The 17,007-nt window shown below is 31.5% G+C and overlaps 2 protein-coding genes across 8 annotated transcripts; one reads left to right on the forward strand and one right to left on the reverse strand.

Annotated features, from left to right (window-relative positions):
* Positions 1 to 3,570: 3,570 nt before the first annotated feature.
* LOC120068460 (UMP-CMP kinase 3-like) lies at positions 3,571 to 8,518 on the forward strand. 5 transcript variants are annotated; one of them, XM_039020244.1, is made up of 10 exons: positions 3,580 to 3,696; positions 4,124 to 4,189; positions 4,496 to 4,556; positions 4,886 to 5,003; positions 5,132 to 5,288; positions 5,461 to 5,541; positions 5,683 to 5,790; positions 5,889 to 5,960; positions 7,144 to 7,198; positions 8,260 to 8,518. In XM_039020244.1, the coding sequence occupies exons 2-9, from the start codon at positions 4,157 to 4,159 to the stop codon at positions 7,150 to 7,152; spliced, it is 639 nt and encodes a 212-aa protein (XP_038876172.1). In that variant the 5' UTR covers positions 3,580 to 3,696; positions 4,124 to 4,156; the 3' UTR covers positions 7,153 to 7,198; positions 8,260 to 8,518. The 5 variants fall into 5 exon arrangements, with proteins under 5 accessions (XP_038876170.1, XP_038876171.1, XP_038876172.1 ...); XM_039020242.1 differs by lacking the exons at positions 7,144 to 7,198; positions 8,260 to 8,518 and having other exon boundaries at positions 3,571 to 3,696; positions 5,889 to 6,997; XM_039020243.1 differs by lacking the exons at positions 7,144 to 7,198; positions 8,260 to 8,518 and having other exon boundaries at positions 3,571 to 3,696; positions 4,505 to 4,556; positions 5,889 to 6,997.
* Positions 8,519 to 8,716: 198 nt separating this feature from the next.
* LOC120068459 (very-long-chain aldehyde decarbonylase CER1-like) lies at positions 8,717 to 16,333 on the reverse strand. 3 transcript variants are annotated; one of them, XM_039020239.1, is made up of 10 exons: positions 16,178 to 16,333; positions 15,629 to 15,852; positions 14,691 to 14,923; positions 13,622 to 13,841; positions 12,538 to 12,913; positions 11,874 to 11,981; positions 10,796 to 10,996; positions 10,099 to 10,194; positions 9,414 to 9,587; positions 8,717 to 9,121 (listed from the first exon to the last, which is right to left on the reverse strand). In XM_039020239.1, exons 1-10 carry the CDS (start codon positions 16,235 to 16,237, stop codon positions 8,954 to 8,956), a joined length of 1,860 nt encoding a protein of 619 aa, XP_038876167.1. In that variant the 5' UTR covers positions 16,238 to 16,333; the 3' UTR covers positions 8,717 to 8,953. The 3 variants fall into 3 exon arrangements, with proteins under 3 accessions (XP_038876167.1, XP_038876168.1, XP_038876169.1); XM_039020240.1 differs by lacking the exon at positions 10,796 to 10,996; XM_039020241.1 differs by lacking the exons at positions 15,629 to 15,852; positions 16,178 to 16,333 and having other exon boundaries at positions 14,797 to 14,922.
* Positions 16,334 to 17,007: the final 674 nt, after the last annotated feature.

Consider the following 17,007-nt stretch of genomic DNA (forward strand, 5'->3'; position numbering starts at 1 on the left):
TCACGATCCCTTTCAGCGATCTGCCAAGTCAGTTTGTCACATATACATTATTAGGCTTATAAAATTATTTATATGTTCTTAATCTAATGCATGACTTTATTCCCCAAAATCTTATGCTCTGATACCAACTTGTCACACCCCTCCCCAGATTACCCTCTTAATCCGAGAAGAGATGTTAAGATAGCAATTGCCAACTCTCTTATGAAAACCACTATCCAAGATACTCCTGAAAACTTGTATTCTTAGAACTTGTTAAATTTGTTTAGCAATTTATAATCCTCTAGAACTTTAACACATAGTTCTAGTAACGACTTTAAACATATAATTTACTGCTAACCAGAAAATATCAACATCAACATATATAACAGCTTCATAAACCACACTTATATATAACACAAACTCCACTCTTTCCCCCTATTTGACATGGACATAAAACTAATAATAGAACATTATGAGCCACCTAAACTGCAATCTTCCTAAGGATCTGAGAAGTGACTGACTGGCAGAACTGCTAGGCCTCGGGACATCGACCGCTATCTGGAGAGAAAAACATTTTAAAGAGTGAGCTGGAAAGCCGAGTGAGTGACTATCTTAAATAAAATATACTTTAAATCATAAATAACATAAACATGTTTGTCAATGAGACATTTATTAGATCATACTCTGGGTTTTGAAAATGAAAATGAAATTGTGAATTACATCATGTGAAACCCTGAAATAAAGCTCATCAGCATCATTATGATAACCTCCACTACTCCATTTCCTAAACCCGTGGAGAGCTATTTTGCTTAATCTCTAATAACCTTAGTTGAGAGAGAGCCCTTTTGCTCGATCACATCAACGTCGATAACATAGTCATATATGCATATAGAGCTAGATTGAGTCTTGCCACCTTACCATATCTTTGGTGTCAAGGATCTCTAACATCATATTAATCCGGGTACCTTACTATACCTTCGGTACCAACATTAGAATAGGGTTTGCACAAGATACAAACGTTTGAACAATTAAGAACATATACAAAATCTGCATATTTGAAATAGTCATGCCTCATAGTTTTATGTCAACGCATGGTGTCTTGTAAAACATTGTAAAACATGGAATATACTTAATCAATTTCATCATGCAATAAGACACGACATAGGCTTAATGGAAAACACATGCTAAACTCTTAAATAACTTTATCATTTAAAACAAACATGGATCATGCGATCAACATTCACTTTAAGGCATGCATTGGAAAAATCATGATAATAACTTCATATGAAATGACTATGCATTGATGATTATCCATAAAACTTGTGATAGAAAACACTTATTAAAAATTTATCAGTCACTGTTTTAAGCTACTTATCCAAGGGGTTGTACACCTCTCCTATTTGCATTTTTCCTAAAAAGGAAAGGTTTCTCAGTCAATATACTTAGATCCCTTTTGAGCTTAATGCATAGCTTGTCTTTACTACATACCAATAGTCATTGCATCATAGCAAAGTTCGATGCATTAAAACTATCCTTAACGCATCGTTGATCCTTGGCCATCTTACTTGATAACGTGGTGGATAATTGAGAATCTTAACTGATATCTTTTCTCAAGATGCTTGGTTAACATCATTAAGTTCGACGTATTAAAACTATCCTTAACACATAACATCGTTAGTCAGCTACTTTCTTGTTTTTCGTATGCAGGTGCCTGCTTATTCATCCACAATATCATTCTAAATTCAAACTTTCAGACTTCATAACTTATTTCGTACATTCATTTAACTAAACGTCTTTCAAAGAAAATGCTCCTAAACATCTTAACTTTTTCTTACTATAGAGTTTGAGCATTACTTCTTCTAGAATCAATCAGAAATCTCTTAGATTCTTCTTTAGTTGGCCGAGAGTTCTTCAACTTTCAAAATCTTCAGATGGCACAACACTCGCTCAAGTAGGTGGTAAACAAAATTTTGGCAAAACAGTCTCCTTCTTGATTAAACCTTTTTTTTACATGGGTTTGTATGAAAAGTTTGCATAATTATTTGCCACCTGACAAACTTATCACTGTGTTGACGTCTGCAAGCTACCACCTAGCTTATTTACTCGTTAATTAAGCTGAATTCCTCAGCTTAAACTTGATCGTATGGCTTTACGATCACCCAAGCTTTCTCTTCTCCCTTCAACGCCAGACCTTCTGTCGCACCACTTGCTAGCTTAACCCTCATCAATGACATACGAAGTTATTCACATGGCGCCTCATAGTTCCAACGCGTGGAACCTTCCATCTTTCCTAAGTGTTAACTTGTTTCTACTTCACCCGATAATACAATATTCCAGACTTAACATATTTTCTTGCCTTCTTCGGCTTATCATTGTTGCTCTCCCCTCTCTATGCGTTGACCAAGCTACAACCTGAACGCATACGGTGATAACACTTAGAAAATTTTCCTTCTCTTACATTTCAGACGCATCATTCACTATACTTAACTTACTATTCCCATTGATGTTAATACACATCTTTAACTCGTAATTAAGAGGACTTAAACTTAATTTACTAGTAAAACAAGTTCAGGGCTTTACACTTTTCCCGGTGAATTTTTACATCATTTCACCTCAAAATTGGATTAATGAAAATTTTATTTTTTTACCATCCAAAAGCTTTCATTTCTAATAAACCAAAAATGATAAAAATAACATATATTTATTTTTAATTTCATCCAAACCTTTTTCCATTGAATTTTCATGTCATTTCACCTCAAAATTGAATTGATATGAGTTTTGCTTCTTTTACCATCCAAAGTTTTCATTTCCAAGAAAAAGACTTAGAAAACTATGGTCATAAGCAATAGTAATACACAACAAAACTATGGTCAAGGTAATTATTTTTACTCAGATTATGATGGTCCTTCAAGATTTGACCATAACAATTTCTAGCCTAACTTTCCACCAAATAGTTATTATCAGATCATCAACCATTGAGACGTATCCACCAATAGGATCTATATGTTGGCCATAAGAGTCCTATCATTTTCATTTAGACGATGTTTGGGGTAATGAGTGAAATAGTGAGAAGTAAGAAGTTATAAAGCCTAGGGAGTTGTGAATTTTTAGGACCCAAGGTGTAAGAGGTTGATAAGATATAAAATTAAGTTTTTTAGTAGTGAGACCTAACAACTCTTTGGGCTAAACAAGGAGCGAAGTTCACAACTCCTACTTACTTCTCAACTCTTTGGGTTTAACACACCCTTAAATAACTATCTTCAACATTTTCAAGGACATCATTTTGGTCAAATATACCTAATTAGATCACAATCAAAGTTTCATTAACTAATTATAACAATTTCCATCAATTTTCATAAAGTTTCTCGAAATTTCCATCAATATTTTTATAAAATTAGGATCTCGATATTTCAATCAACATCAATATTTTGAACCTTGATTACTTGGGTTATTAAAATAAAAAATTAAAGTTTTTACTTGCCATTTAAGATTCATTACTTTTTTTTTCCTCCTAAAAAAATAATTTTGGAAAAATGCACCAGTCTTATGACTAATTATGGAAATAGCCCAAAAATTGAAACAATTTTACACGTGACATGAACATTCTCAGTGGCTTTGCGCACAATTTTCTTTTGCTCCTCTATTTATTCCTCTTCTCTGCACATTGAATTTCGCAGCAATCTCTCTTTCTGATGACTTTTCTCCTTTTTCTCAACAGTGAGCACCTTCTTTCCTTGATTTATGCCATGTGTTCTTCACTGTTGTAATTTCTATAGTTTTCTTGCATTCATTTGATAAAATTGCGACTTGGGTGTGCTTTAAATCCTTGTTGAATTGCAAAAAGTTTCGAATTGGGTCACCCTGTGCACAAAAGTGGTGGGGAAAATTTGGGAAATCGACTGAATTTAATTTTCTCTTCTTTAGTTGCCCGTGTGTTAAATGTGAGGAAATAATTGAATTTTGAGGAGATTTTTCTCTTGGACGATCATTTTATCTTATTGAATTGTTTTTGCTTCCCAATTTAAGCTTCTGAACTCATGGAATTATGCACCCATTCGTTCGTGTTGTGTCTTGTTACATGTAATATAAGAATGGGAAAACTCTAAAGTTTTTTCGCATTTACCCCTAAATTTAATGTATGCAGATCCTTCTATTGAACCTTAATTAGTTGGGGCTCATGGAAACGGATGTGGGTGCAATTACCTGTGAGGTATTTTTAGCTTTTTTTATTTTTTAATTTTTTTAAATCTAAAATTGTAGGTTCTGTAACTGAATTCACGTGGGTTCGCTCTAAAATTTGATATTCTGTATTGCAAAGATAATAATGTTGATTGGGTATAAAAAGACTTCTCTTAATTAGTTGTATTGGGTGTTAATCTTTGGAAAAGCTGTTTTATTCATTGATATGCACCATTCTATAATTTGAGGCATCAGATAGATTATAAGTATTGGTCTGACACATTTTATTTCTGTTATTTGATATATTTTGTCGTCCTTGTTGAACGATATCACTAAGCTATTCCAGGAAGCAAATGGAAGTGCTGCCGAGAAGAAGCCTACAGTTGTCTTTGTTCTAGGTAAGTGTAACACTTTAGGAAGAGTTCATGCAAGATGAGAATGTAGGATATCCTTGCTTGGTTGAGATTCCAGTGGTTGAAAATTTCGACTTGTTTATGTTCATTGGTGATTCTCAGCTTTCTTTTACTGTATCTTCTTTGAATTTTCTTTTCCACTGTTCCATTGGCTTGGCGGTTTCTCTTGTACGGTTTTTTTAATCATTCCCTGGAAAAAGTTTTCAGTTACTTACTCTGCACCATCTCACCTTTTCTTCTTGTCTATGCTGCTACTGCTTATGAAGTTGAGGCTGTTTTTTTCATATATATTTTTTTAATATTGTTATGAACAGGTGGCCCTGGTAGTGGAAAGGGCACACAATGTGCATACATTGTTGAGCACTTTGGTTTTACTCATTTTAGTGCTGGTGATCTTCTTAGGGCAGAAATTAAATCTGGTTCTGAAAATGGGTATGTATGTTGTTTGTAGGCTGTAAGCACATATTTGAAGATTTATGCATATGTCTTGCCCATATGCTTGACAGGAAACTGATAGAATTTGAACTTTGGTTAATATACTTTCATTTTTTTATCTGCAGTTTAATGATTAAAAGTATGATTAATGAAGGGAAGATTGTTCCTTCTGACGTAACAGTAAATCTTCTCCAAAAAGCAATGGAGGAAAGTGGTAATGACAAATTTCTTATAGATGGTTTTCCACGTAATGATGAAAACCGTGCTGCTTTTGAGGCTGTTGTAAGTTTTCTTAGCCACTTGTTTCCCTATCTTCTTTCAACATGTTTTACTTTCATTGTACTACGTAGTAAGTATTTTGTTCAATATGTTCAAATTGTCTCAAATTACTACTTTTTGGAAAAAAAAAATTACTATTTTTCTAAATCTTTGTGTTTACGTTGATGGTTTGCAGACTGGTTTAGAGCCAGCTTTTGTCCTGTTTTTCGATTGTCCTGAAGAGGAGATGGAGAGGCGCATTTTAAAAAGGAATCAGGTTAGACCATTTTGGTACTCTTTCTGAACTGAAATTTCACTACTCTTCATTTTGGTACTCTTTCTCAACTGAAATTTCACTACTCTTTCTTCTTCAAGTGATATTGTCAAACAAATAGGATAATAATCTTTGGTGATTCAGGGAAGAGATGATGATAATATTGAGACAATTCGAAAGCGTTTCAAGGTTTTCTTAGAGTCCAGTCTCCCTGTAGTTCAGTATTATGAATCTATTGGGAAAGTACATAAGGTAAATCTAATATGAATTGTTATTAAAATATCTGCATTTTGAAAATTTTGTTCCCTTTAGCATACATATACATCTGACATTTACCATTCTATTCTTAGATTGATGCTGCAAGGCCAGTTGAAGATGTATTTGAGTCAGTTAAAGATGTTTTCACATCAATAAATGAGAAGGTAAAACCCCATGGTCGTGCGCAGCAGAAATTTACTCTATTAAAACTCCAACTAAAATGGAAAATGAACTTTTTACGAAATGGAGTTTGCAAGAGGTATTGATTGAGCATGTTTTCGAGACAAATAGAGCACTACCTGCTTCAAAATTGAGAAGGGTTAGATACCAGAATTTTGGATTATGGACCTTAAGCTTTATGTAAACTTCATTCAAATTAGGGGTTAGATACCAGAATTTTGGATTATGGACCTTAAGCTTTATGTAAACTTCTTTTGAATTAGAAAGTAAATTTATCCAATGGAGCTTCTAAGACCGACCAGTAACACGTGCTTTATCATTGTCATTTCACATACTGCTTCTGTAATTTGTGTGCATAGAAATAAATGCTCAATGAGAGATGAAAAGGCAGCTTTTGGCTGCGTATTTTCATGTTCAAAATGCTGAATTCTTCTACTGTCAAGAATGTAGGAAATTGAATAACTAGCTTATTGCAGTTTGACTCTAGATGCATATGATGTGACTTCTGTCCTAATTGGTGTATGGTTTCTCCAAGAGTAACAGACAGTTTTCTTCTTACGAGCAAGGCACCATTGTCATCAGGTTGATGCTTATGTGTGTGATGTAAAGGGTTTTGAGATTCATATACATATTTGGTGTATATTTGTAATACTTTAAACGAGGAACATGATTTCACATCAAACAATGTGATATTAGTTTGAGAAGTTTGACGATAACCACTCTCACTATGGTTCTCATTTCCTGAGCTATTAGAACTGTATTCAAATCCTAGTTGAATTTATTTAGGCTCATGATGGCTCGGAGAAGAACTATATGTTGGTTTTCACTGAACGGCTCAGCACTTTTGTGTTTATTTTTTTCTTCCTGCTGTTGTAATCGACCAAGGCACATCATGTGGTTTTTGTCAATGATTAGTAAAATCAAAATTTTTGTATGCCTTTAGTTATCAGGTGCTGTATTAGTTGGGACTGTAATGAATTTTGAGAATAATAATATAGTGCCTGAAGTTTCAATGTGATTTTATCCGATTAGATCCAACCAAGTAAAATAGGCAAACGACCAAAAGTGCTATCAAAACCAAGCATAAACCGAAATTTGTTGTTCCATGATCCAATATACTAAGATTTTTTTTAATCTTTTAATGACATCTATTTGTATCTTATGCAGGATGACTGAGAGTCTTGCTTCTCTGCCAATGCCATTCATGTTATTCTCTATTGAGGTAATCCCCCTAGGAAATAAGTTCAAGAATTCTTTGTTAGATGATTTTTTCTGATTGAGGTAAGAGTTTGGAATACCAACTATTATAATATATGGAAGTTACTTCTACATGTTTACTTGGAGGGTTCTATACAAAACTATGCAAGGTGTAGCAGACATAATATTTCAAAGGAGTGTTCTGATATGAGAATAATCTCTCTTCAGCTTAGTTTCCCCCAGTGGTTTTTGATAAGTCATGACTTGATGTATGGTCGTCACATGCATTGCAGATTCCTCCTTAGTTGACAATTATGCAGTGTATGCATTGAACTGGGTCTTATATTTTAGGTTTAAACATGTTTTTACTCTGAAGGTTTATCATTTAGGATCTTTTTGGAGTGACTTTCTAAGTATTCTAAAACACCTTTTTAACTTCTAAAACTCGTTTAAGCACCGAAAAAGTCATTCAAAACAGGTCACTAGATGTTATCCTAAAAGTAATAATCTACATGTGATAACTGGATTATTATTGCTGGATACAATACATCACATGCTTAATGATATATATTAGATTCATATGATTGAATTAAAGTTGAAAAACTACTCCGATGCTGGTTAGTTCAGGGACTAAAATGAAACTGGCAAAAATCTTGAAGCTAAGATCATATGAAATGTTCTACACATGTAGGTGTATGCTTTTTCAGAGGCTGTGGGTAAAACTAGAGCATTGTAATATGGCACTAAATATAAAATTGTTATATATGAAGTTGAATACATATAATTTACAAGGAATTATGAGGTGGGACATGAATGTTTGCTCCTTGTACACGTTGCCCATGATTGTATGTTTATTATGGAAGGTTGTAGTTTGAAAAACACATGCAATGGATCTGCAGAACTATCCTTCTTCACCTTCTAAAATAAAGAGTGATGTCAGAAGATTGGCAGCATTGTTATAGAGGCTTATTAGTTATTACCTGATCTATTCTTTCGTTGTGGCTGTCCCCCCCATGTTGTTGTGTCCCTTAGTTATGAAAAACAGCTATGTTAGTTCTTGAATTCTGCTCTTTCTTTATCTGCCAGGCTTTCAAGCCAGATCCCGTCTTGGCCTTCCCAAATCATCCATAAACCTTCAGCTTGAAAAACTCACTTGGGTTCTGTTTATTTGTAACATATTCTTGCATACTCCTTTCGATGTTCTCTTTTCAAATTATTACCATATTATGTCTGTTTTATATGCTGCAACATGATTTAACAGGTCTGTGAATTGTGATTGTACACGTGTCGAACTGTCGAGAAAAGAAAATGTTACGTAATCTTTATGACTTTCTTTTTCGTTTTCCTTTTTTTTTTCCTCTTCTTATTGTTGAGGCGTACATTTGAATTTTTGATCTTTGATTGAGGACATATGTTTTAATCAGTTAAGTTATATTCAGGTAGGCGAGAAGTTTAATTCTCTTTGTATGCTAAATAGTGGACTCTTCCTACACAGTAAATATTGCTACACTTTCGCGTATGCTCAAATATGACTCTTATTTACTGATTAAATTATAACACCTCGTAAGAAGTTATTTTTTCACTATTTGTAAAGATTATTTCTTAAAGCTATAATTTATATTATAAAATTGTTGACCACACATACCATGCCGCTCATTAGTTCCTTAAATATTTCATCACATTCGATACCATTTATATTAACAGCAAAGTTTATAAAACTACTAAATATCTCTAGTGTGTCTTGTATTGCTTTAGTACTACATAAGCTTTCCGTAGGGTTTTATTTAGAAGGAATCTCCAAAGGAAGAAATCCATTTTGAAGGCTTGCTCTCCATGCTTCTTCCAAACTCAACATTGTTTCTCCACACTCATGCATTTCTCTTCCTTCCAAAGCATGAAGTATTCCTGCCATTCGCCATGCACTCATCACTCTTCTCGGCAACCAATTCTGCAACCAAAATTGTCAATATGAACATAACTCAGTAGATTCTCACTAGAAAAAAAAAACTACCTCTTACAAACAAATAATCCTATAATTATGCTTAATGAAAATAAGACTTTTAAGAGATTAAAAGATGAGAAAAGTTATCGGATATCAGTGGTACACATATCACTCTTATTTAGCAATTGGTTCATCATTTTTAAATCTTTCTGATATGTGGACAACAACAAATGAAGATAATATATGAATAATTTTTCATACTATCGATGTACTAGAAAGTTTTTGGTTGATGACGGACCTCGCAAGAGTCGATGTTCTCAAAAGAAGAAGGAACCATCATGGAAGGAGTGATGTGATAATAGCAATCTTTTCTGAGTCTTTTTGGAGGAAATTGTGAATAGGGAATGAAGATTGTCCCTTTCGGTGCATTTAGTTGTTCAAAGTCTTCCAAACCATCTCCCACAATCCATATCTGTCAATATAGATTTGGTTAGTAATAATAAATAATAATAAAGCTTCTTCTTAAGGGTCCAATTTTCTTTTTCATCTTTGAAGCAGGAAGGAAGTTGTATCTATATTTCTGAATTTTAAATAATGTCTAATAATTCTTCTAATTTAAAGATATCTAATAGATCACTTAACTTTTAAATTTGTGTCCAATAGATTAATAACATAAAATTTCTAATAGAATTGAGTTTTGTATTTAATTATGACCCCTAAACTTTTAATTTTAAAGTGTCTAGTGTGTTTGAATAATTTAAAAAATGTTGAATATAGCCCTTAGTAGACACAAAAATTAAAGATTGAGAAATCTACTAGTACATACTTTTTAAAGTTCAGAAACTTATTAAACAGAAAGTTGAAAGTTCGGGGACTTATAATTCACTTTCGTGATTGTTAAATGTGTAGTTAAATCAATTAAATATTTTGTATGAATTTTGATAATTAATGACAAAATTACATTGCTACATAATGTAAATTACCTTGTGAGTAGTAGTTTTTGCAAGGACCAAGTTGTCAGAATTGGTAGTGACCTTTGATTTAAGCTTCTTATGCTCATTCTCATACAGGGTAACCACCTGTGACAATAATTTTTTTTTTTAATAAAAAAAATTAAACTGAGTACTAAATAAATACAATAACATATATTTGATATCTTTTGAAAATGTATGAAAAAGAATGCTTAGGGAAAAAAATTGGTTTTAATGAAGAAGCTATATATTCTCATTTTCTTAGACTTTATTTTAACAAATTTTCTCTAGAAAAAATTACCAATATTGCAAAATATTAGTCATGTGTGAACAAAAATGAAACTATATATGTGGCTAAAGAGTGAGAAAAGAACCAAAATACTATAAAATTTAGACTAATTTTGAAAATATTTTGATTTCTTGATTTTTTTTAATAATTATGTTGAGTAACACTTTTAGGGATAATAATTAAGTGTACAACAACATTTTAAAAGAATTGAAAATATAGCAAAATCTATCAACGATAGACTCCTATCAGCTATATGGTCTATCACTGATGGATTTCAAAAGCCAAATCTAAATTTTGCTATATCCACAAATATTTTGAGCCTCATTGCTATTTTTGCAATTGTTTTTTAAAAATAATTTCTTAAATAAACAGGGTTAGATATGCAAATTAAATCCCTAATATAGTTTTAGAGAGGGAAACCTGCAAACCCAATTGACAAAGGGCATCTGCAATGGCATAAGCAACCTTAGAAAGGTGTCCTCTAAGAAGCACTTCTGTTGTGGCTTTTGGGATTGTATTGACCACAATAGCAGCTGCTAAACTACTTCCATCAACCAATTTTATTTTCAATTTTGGATATTTTTGTATGTAAATTTCTCCATATTCATTTAGCTCTTTTTCCTGCATTCAATAATGCCATCAGAATTATAACTTTTTCTGTTAAAATATCATTTTCTTTATATTTCATTTCATTTGTCTCTGCATTTTTTATTTTTTTTTTAAAAAATTAGTCCTTATACTTTTCAATGAATTTTTTAATTGGTCAATAATGTTAGTTTAACATTTACACCTTTAATTGGATTCAAGAAAGTTCAAGAAATAATTTTAAATTTTGTGATTTGAAATCAGATAAATTATTTAAATTTTTTTACTTTGACTAGAATGAGGAACATTTGAAATGAATGTATTTAATTTTTTGTGTTTGGATGGAAACTAGAAAAGAAAAAGTAATTAAACTTTTTTTTTTTACAAATGTAGGCTTTTAATTACGATTGATTAATTGAAAATTAGAATATGAGTAATTTATCTCTAAATCACATGAAATTCTGCAAAGTGTGACCTTTTTAGTCTGAAATATATATATATATTTTTACACTACAACAGGATTTGAAATCATTTAATCATTTTCTTTCTTGTGGTTGTAACAAACAACAAAATTCATCTGAAATCTGTTATGATTTGAAATATCTCAAATTTCGATTCCAAAATAAAGACATTAGTTTGTATTAGCCTTCTTTCTTATATGAAGGTTGGAAATATGTACACATTCTATATTTTGATGAAAATTAATTTCAAACTAATAAATAGGGACTAATTTATGATCTACCCAAAGTACAATGGATAAATTGAATTTTTTAAATTACGTGAATTAAAATGAAATGAAAGTCAAAATAAATGGACCAAAATTAATTATAATTTTTTTAATCTTTTTAATATAAAAATAAGTAAATGAATGCGATTCAATAGATTAATTGCCCAATTTTTGGTAGTAACTTGCCTGATTAAGGAGGCCTAAGCTTAGCACCTTGACTCCCTTTTTATCAGCATCTAAAATGGCTGCTTCTATCAAGTTATTGATTGCTTCTCTTCTTCCTTTCATGAAATACTGCAAAAACCCATTGCAAAAGGAATTTCAAATTTAGGGTTAAAGTCACAGAGAAACTATTTATCTTTTTTTTTTTTCCTTTCATTTTCATGATTATTGTACTAAGAATATGCATAAATATATAATAATGAATATAGTCTATCCAGTCCTACCTTTTAGTTTAGTGATATATTGTTTAACATAAAATTAGATCATGAAGTCCTAAGTTCAAATCCGAACGTGGGTTTTAAAGTTTAGAAAAACATGTAACAATCTATCCTACTAAACAATATCAAGATAATACCTCACTTTTAGATTTTTCCTAAATATGTACGTACATGTGTGTTCATATATATAATCAGTAAAGTATATTAAGATAACATGGGGTTTCAGCTCAAAATCAATTGACAATGAGAGAAGTAATCCATTTATCTTATAAAGAATGTTAGGAAAACGGGAAATTCTCAACCAAGTTAAATGATATATTTTTTTTTTTTAAGAAAAGAGAAATTATGAAATATATGTGGAAATTTGATGATATTGAATATTGGAAAATAATGATTATATTATAACTTACTTGAAGATTAAATGTAGGGAGAACCCAAGATTGCAATACGAGTGCCTTGAAAGTGTTTCTTTCAGAGACAAAAGTAAGGCCATAGAAAGAAGTGGCAAGCACATAGAAAGAAGTGAAAGGCCAAAGAAGGGTCAGCCACCATTTAGAGGCAAATGGGTGTGAGGCCACAGCTGCCAACCCAAGCCTCATATGATAAATGGACTGTGGGGTTGTCAAATGGGTTAAATGAACCACATGGGGCACTTCCTCTTCCCTTAGCAATGAATTTTCGTACAAACTATCTGAATTCTTGTCCACTGTACCATATATGTAATCATAAATTGGCATGAATAGACTGTAGTTGGTTCTGAATTGAGTATGGTGTAGTGAATGGTACCTGCATTTTGCAGCACAGTCGATTTCAAGTTATCTCTTGTCAACATTTATGAGACTCATGGCGAATATCGAGACGTAATTGAATTTCAATGTAACAAGTTATCTCAATGATGTGGTGTTAGACCTAAAGGTACGTAATAGTCAAAATCAATAAAGTACAAGTATAGCGTGTCCCTATATTTTTTAAAAGCTTGAACTTTATGCATCCATCAGGTTCCTTACTAAAACTTCATTCAAACAATAGAACGAAGAACACAAATATCAACAACCTCTACTAAACTAGAGGCAAACCAGTTGGGCACAAGGAGCTCCAAGGACTTTCAACAAAAGAATTCACAAATCAACTAACCTATAGGCAGCACCATTACTCGATCTGAGACATTTGGTGAACAAAGCCACTTCCGCAAGGGAAGCCAACTTCACGATTTTGTGTGTTTAAGAAAAGTTTAAAAAGTGTCTAATAGCAAACTTATTAAATTTTTAATTTTATGTTTAATAGGTCTTTGACCCCTATGATACTTTTAAAAATTCGTAGATCTATAAATTGAACCTAATAGTCACTTTCAATTAGAGTTCAAAGACCACAAAACCTGAAATAATTAAAGCTTAAGAACTAAACTGGTTAAAATTTATTTATTTTAATAACTTTTAATATGTTTGTTTAGTCTTTAAACTTTTAAAACGTAACGAGCTTTTAAGAAAGACTTACGAGGGAGTGTAGATGAGATACTTGAGAGGAGGAAAAATGGAGAAGAGGGTCTTAGGAACAAGCTCAAAGTTGCAATGACCCATATTGTTCATAAAATCAATGAACATTATATAAATAACAAAAGACCCTATTGAAGCTGTTTCTGTTAGCACTGTCACCAACAATGGTATTGTAAACAGCAAGAAATACACTATGTGTTCTGCAAATGGATGTATCACAGCTGAAAAAAAATTACAAATACACGGTGATTAATATAAGCATAATTCAACTAATTCAGATATATACCGAACAATCAAGATCAAAGTCAGTGTCCCTCCAATATGTGAGGCTCATCACATTTGATATCAAGATCCCATACTAAAATTGGGGTCCATTTGATTAACAATAATTTCATAATGTAGTTGAGTGCAATTTAACTCTATTTCATAAACTTAGGTATGGTTAATTACTACTATATTAGATAACTTCAAAGTACTAGAAATTAAAACATTTATATATCTATATATGCCATTTTCATCCTTGTTTCTTAATAAAATGTGATCCATTAGTTTTGAGGAAGAGAGATGAACAATTAATTTGTCCATTGAAAGTGTAGGGTCTCAACATCCACTTGTTCTTTTAAGTTTCATGTCTCTTCTCTACTTTTTAGAAAAGCATTCATGTCAAAGTACAACTTTATCCTAACATATTTGACTTATCAAAATACATATAATATAACAAATAACAAATATAATCTTTAATTTCTCAAAAAAAAAATCTAAGCAATACTTAATATTTAGAAAATTATAATTATAAAGAGGAGTAAAAAATCACCAAATTACTTCTTCTTTTTAAGGGAGAAAAAGACCATGAAATATCAAATAATTTTGAAACAAAATTTTAATTTTTTAAAAATAAAATCAAACAGAAAATAGAAACCATGAGAAAAAGAAATATAGAAGAGTTCATTCATTGTTGGAACACGAACTAAAATCATATTTAAAAACAAGACAGTGACGATCTCATATTTAAATGTTGTGAAAAATTGGTAGATCGACACGTGGAAATTAAAAAAGAGAGAAAATTTTACAGGTAATAGGCTCCGTAGCAATGGAGGAATGGTGGTGAGAATGGTAGCGAGAGTAAAGAAAATGGTGATGAAGAGCTCTATGAAACCAGTAGTATAAAAACTCTACCGGACCGGCGTGCAACAATGCCGTCATAACCACCCCGTCCGTCCTCCACAACGGTAGATTTTCACCCTTCGCAACCCCCATCCTCCCTAAGCAGAGCAGCAACCCGTTGAATAAAATTTGATCATCCCTGTAAACATATATATATATGATTATCATTTTTAGTATAACACTCGTGAGGATGACAATTGAATCTCCGATTTTTAAGAAAGAGAGTGCATGTTACTGTTGAATTACACCATTCAAAATATGAATAGAAAAACAAATATATACTATTCCATCCGCTTGCACTTTGGAATTTAGTGGTAGTTTAATACCGTCAAAACATACCAAATATGGTTTCTAATTGGTCATTGAACATAAAGTTTGATCGGTTTTTTTTTTTTTTTTTTTTTTGTTATTCTTTTTGAATTAAAAAGATGTGAGGGTAGAGATTGGAATCTTCAACTTTGTGGTTGATGATATATGTCATAATTAGTTGGATTATATTCTTAAATTATTAGTCTAGTATTGTGTCTATGAAGTTTTCTTTTATTTTAAAGTCTTTAACTACTAGATCTTTTCAACCTTTTAATTTCGTATCTAATAAATCTTTTCATCAAGTATCACAATCAGTCTCGTTTATTAATCACTTATGTCTATGTATAAGAAATCAAACCATTTTTTAACAAGATATAATAGTCAATGAGATCATTAGGTGCATCAAAGTATCTCGACTTGGTTTACACATCTATAACATCTTCATCGGACACTAAGACGGGGGATCCAAACCATTGCAACAACATTTGTTAGGAGACAATACAATAAAAAAAGAGAGAAAAAAAGTAGTACTAACCATGAACTTTCTCTGTCAACTTGTTCAAACTCAATGGGTTTATCAACAATTCTTTTGGTTCCTTTAGCCGTTTGGTAACGAGAGAGAGAGATCCAAATTTGATTGTGAATCATTCTTAATAATAGAAATGGAAATATAAGAACATAACCCAAATCTCTCTTATCTTCTTCCCCTCTGAAGTACAAATATGAGCTATGAATCACCCATGGAGACAATATCACAAACTAAAAAGCAAATGATAGAATGCTAAAAAAAAAAAAAAAAAAAAAAAAAAAAAAAACATCATTAGAGGTTAAGACATTATATTATCGACTAAAATGTTGAGCTGTTTAGCTCATAAAAAAAGGAAACCACATAAAAGGTACATTGTTTATATTTCAATCGATATGAGAAGTAGAAGAGAATTAGAGGTTAATACAGTATATCTTCGACCAAAAAATGGAGTCGTTGTACTAAGAATATGCAAATCTTGTTTATAAAGATTTAAAAAATATATATATTTGTTGAACTCAAAAACTGAGGCAAGAATTTTTGCACACCCATGCATACCTTGAAATTTCCAAGTGGCTTCCATGGCCAATCTGTGAGAATGCCTGGTTTGGAAGCCATTATTGTTTGAGGAACTTTGTGCTTCTTTATTGGCAATGGGTGCCAAAAGATTATATAGAGATTTGGCTAGGTGAAAGTGAAAGTTTACCATAATAGCCAGCAATATAATTAAATGACAGTACATGCCCTTTGAAGTTAAATCATTAAGAAAACGAAAAAAATACTTGAGTGATGATAATTTATCATATGAAAAATTCTTTTTCCTTTTAGTATCGTTATATAATTTGATATGGATTAAAAAAAAATGGATGCTATAATTTACGATGTACTCAAGTATTATTCATTAATTAATTAAAAATTAAAGTGTAGTTTTCTTAATAAATGATAGTTTTTTTTTCCTTGTTGAGTTCAAACATATGAACGAGTTGGAATTGAAAATCGATATTTAGATAGAAAATTGATATTTTATTTATTAAACTATGTTTTGATAGGGATGAATTAATGATATATGTCATTTGGCAGTTGGAATATATTAATCTCTTTTTATTTCTTTTCGGTTGGTAAGTAGTATAGGTGTATCACATACGTGTTAGTTTATTCATTTATTACAAAGGACAACGTTTCCAATTTCTATGGGAGAGACGAAAATTTAGGTGTAACAAAGCATAAAGGGAAAAAAAAGGGGGAAATTGGTTGCTAACATTTAACAAGATTAACATTTATAAATTACTCTTTTACGATATTTATAAGAATTACATCTAATCATAATTCAATCCATCAAGACATTACTTATCATCTCAAACATCAATAATTTAATGTATACAACAACG

The sequence above is a fragment of the Benincasa hispida genome, chromosome 12 (assembly GCF_009727055.1).
Source record: "Benincasa hispida cultivar B227 chromosome 12, ASM972705v1, whole genome shotgun sequence".
Lineage (NCBI taxonomy): Eukaryota > Viridiplantae > Streptophyta > Magnoliopsida > Cucurbitales > Cucurbitaceae > Benincasa > Benincasa hispida.

Bases quoted from the DNA above. Each gene is read 5' to 3' on its own strand.
- LOC120068460 (XM_039020242.1), top strand. From the start codon at position 4,157: ATGGAAACGGATGTGGGTGCAATTACCTGTGAG. The intron at 5,289-5,460 runs GTAAGTTTTCTT...GATGGTTTGCAG, and splicing joins GTGCTGCTTTTGAGGCTGTT to ACTGGTTTAGAGCCAGCTTT. The intron at 5,542-5,682 runs GTTAGACCATTT...TTGGTGATTCAG, and splicing joins GCATTTTAAAAAGGAATCAG to GGAAGAGATGATGATAATAT.
- LOC120068459 (XM_039020239.1), bottom strand. From the start codon at position 16,237: ATGGCTTCCAAACCAGGCATTCTCACAGATTGGCCATGGAAGCCACTT. The intron at 13,842-14,690 runs GTAAAATTTTCT...ATTTTTTTTCAG, and splicing joins TGCTACGGAGCCTATTACCT to CTGTGATACATCCATTTGCA. The intron at 9,588-10,098 runs GTAATTTACATT...CTATATTGACAG, and splicing joins CAAAAACTACTACTCACAAG to ATATGGATTGTGGGAGATGG.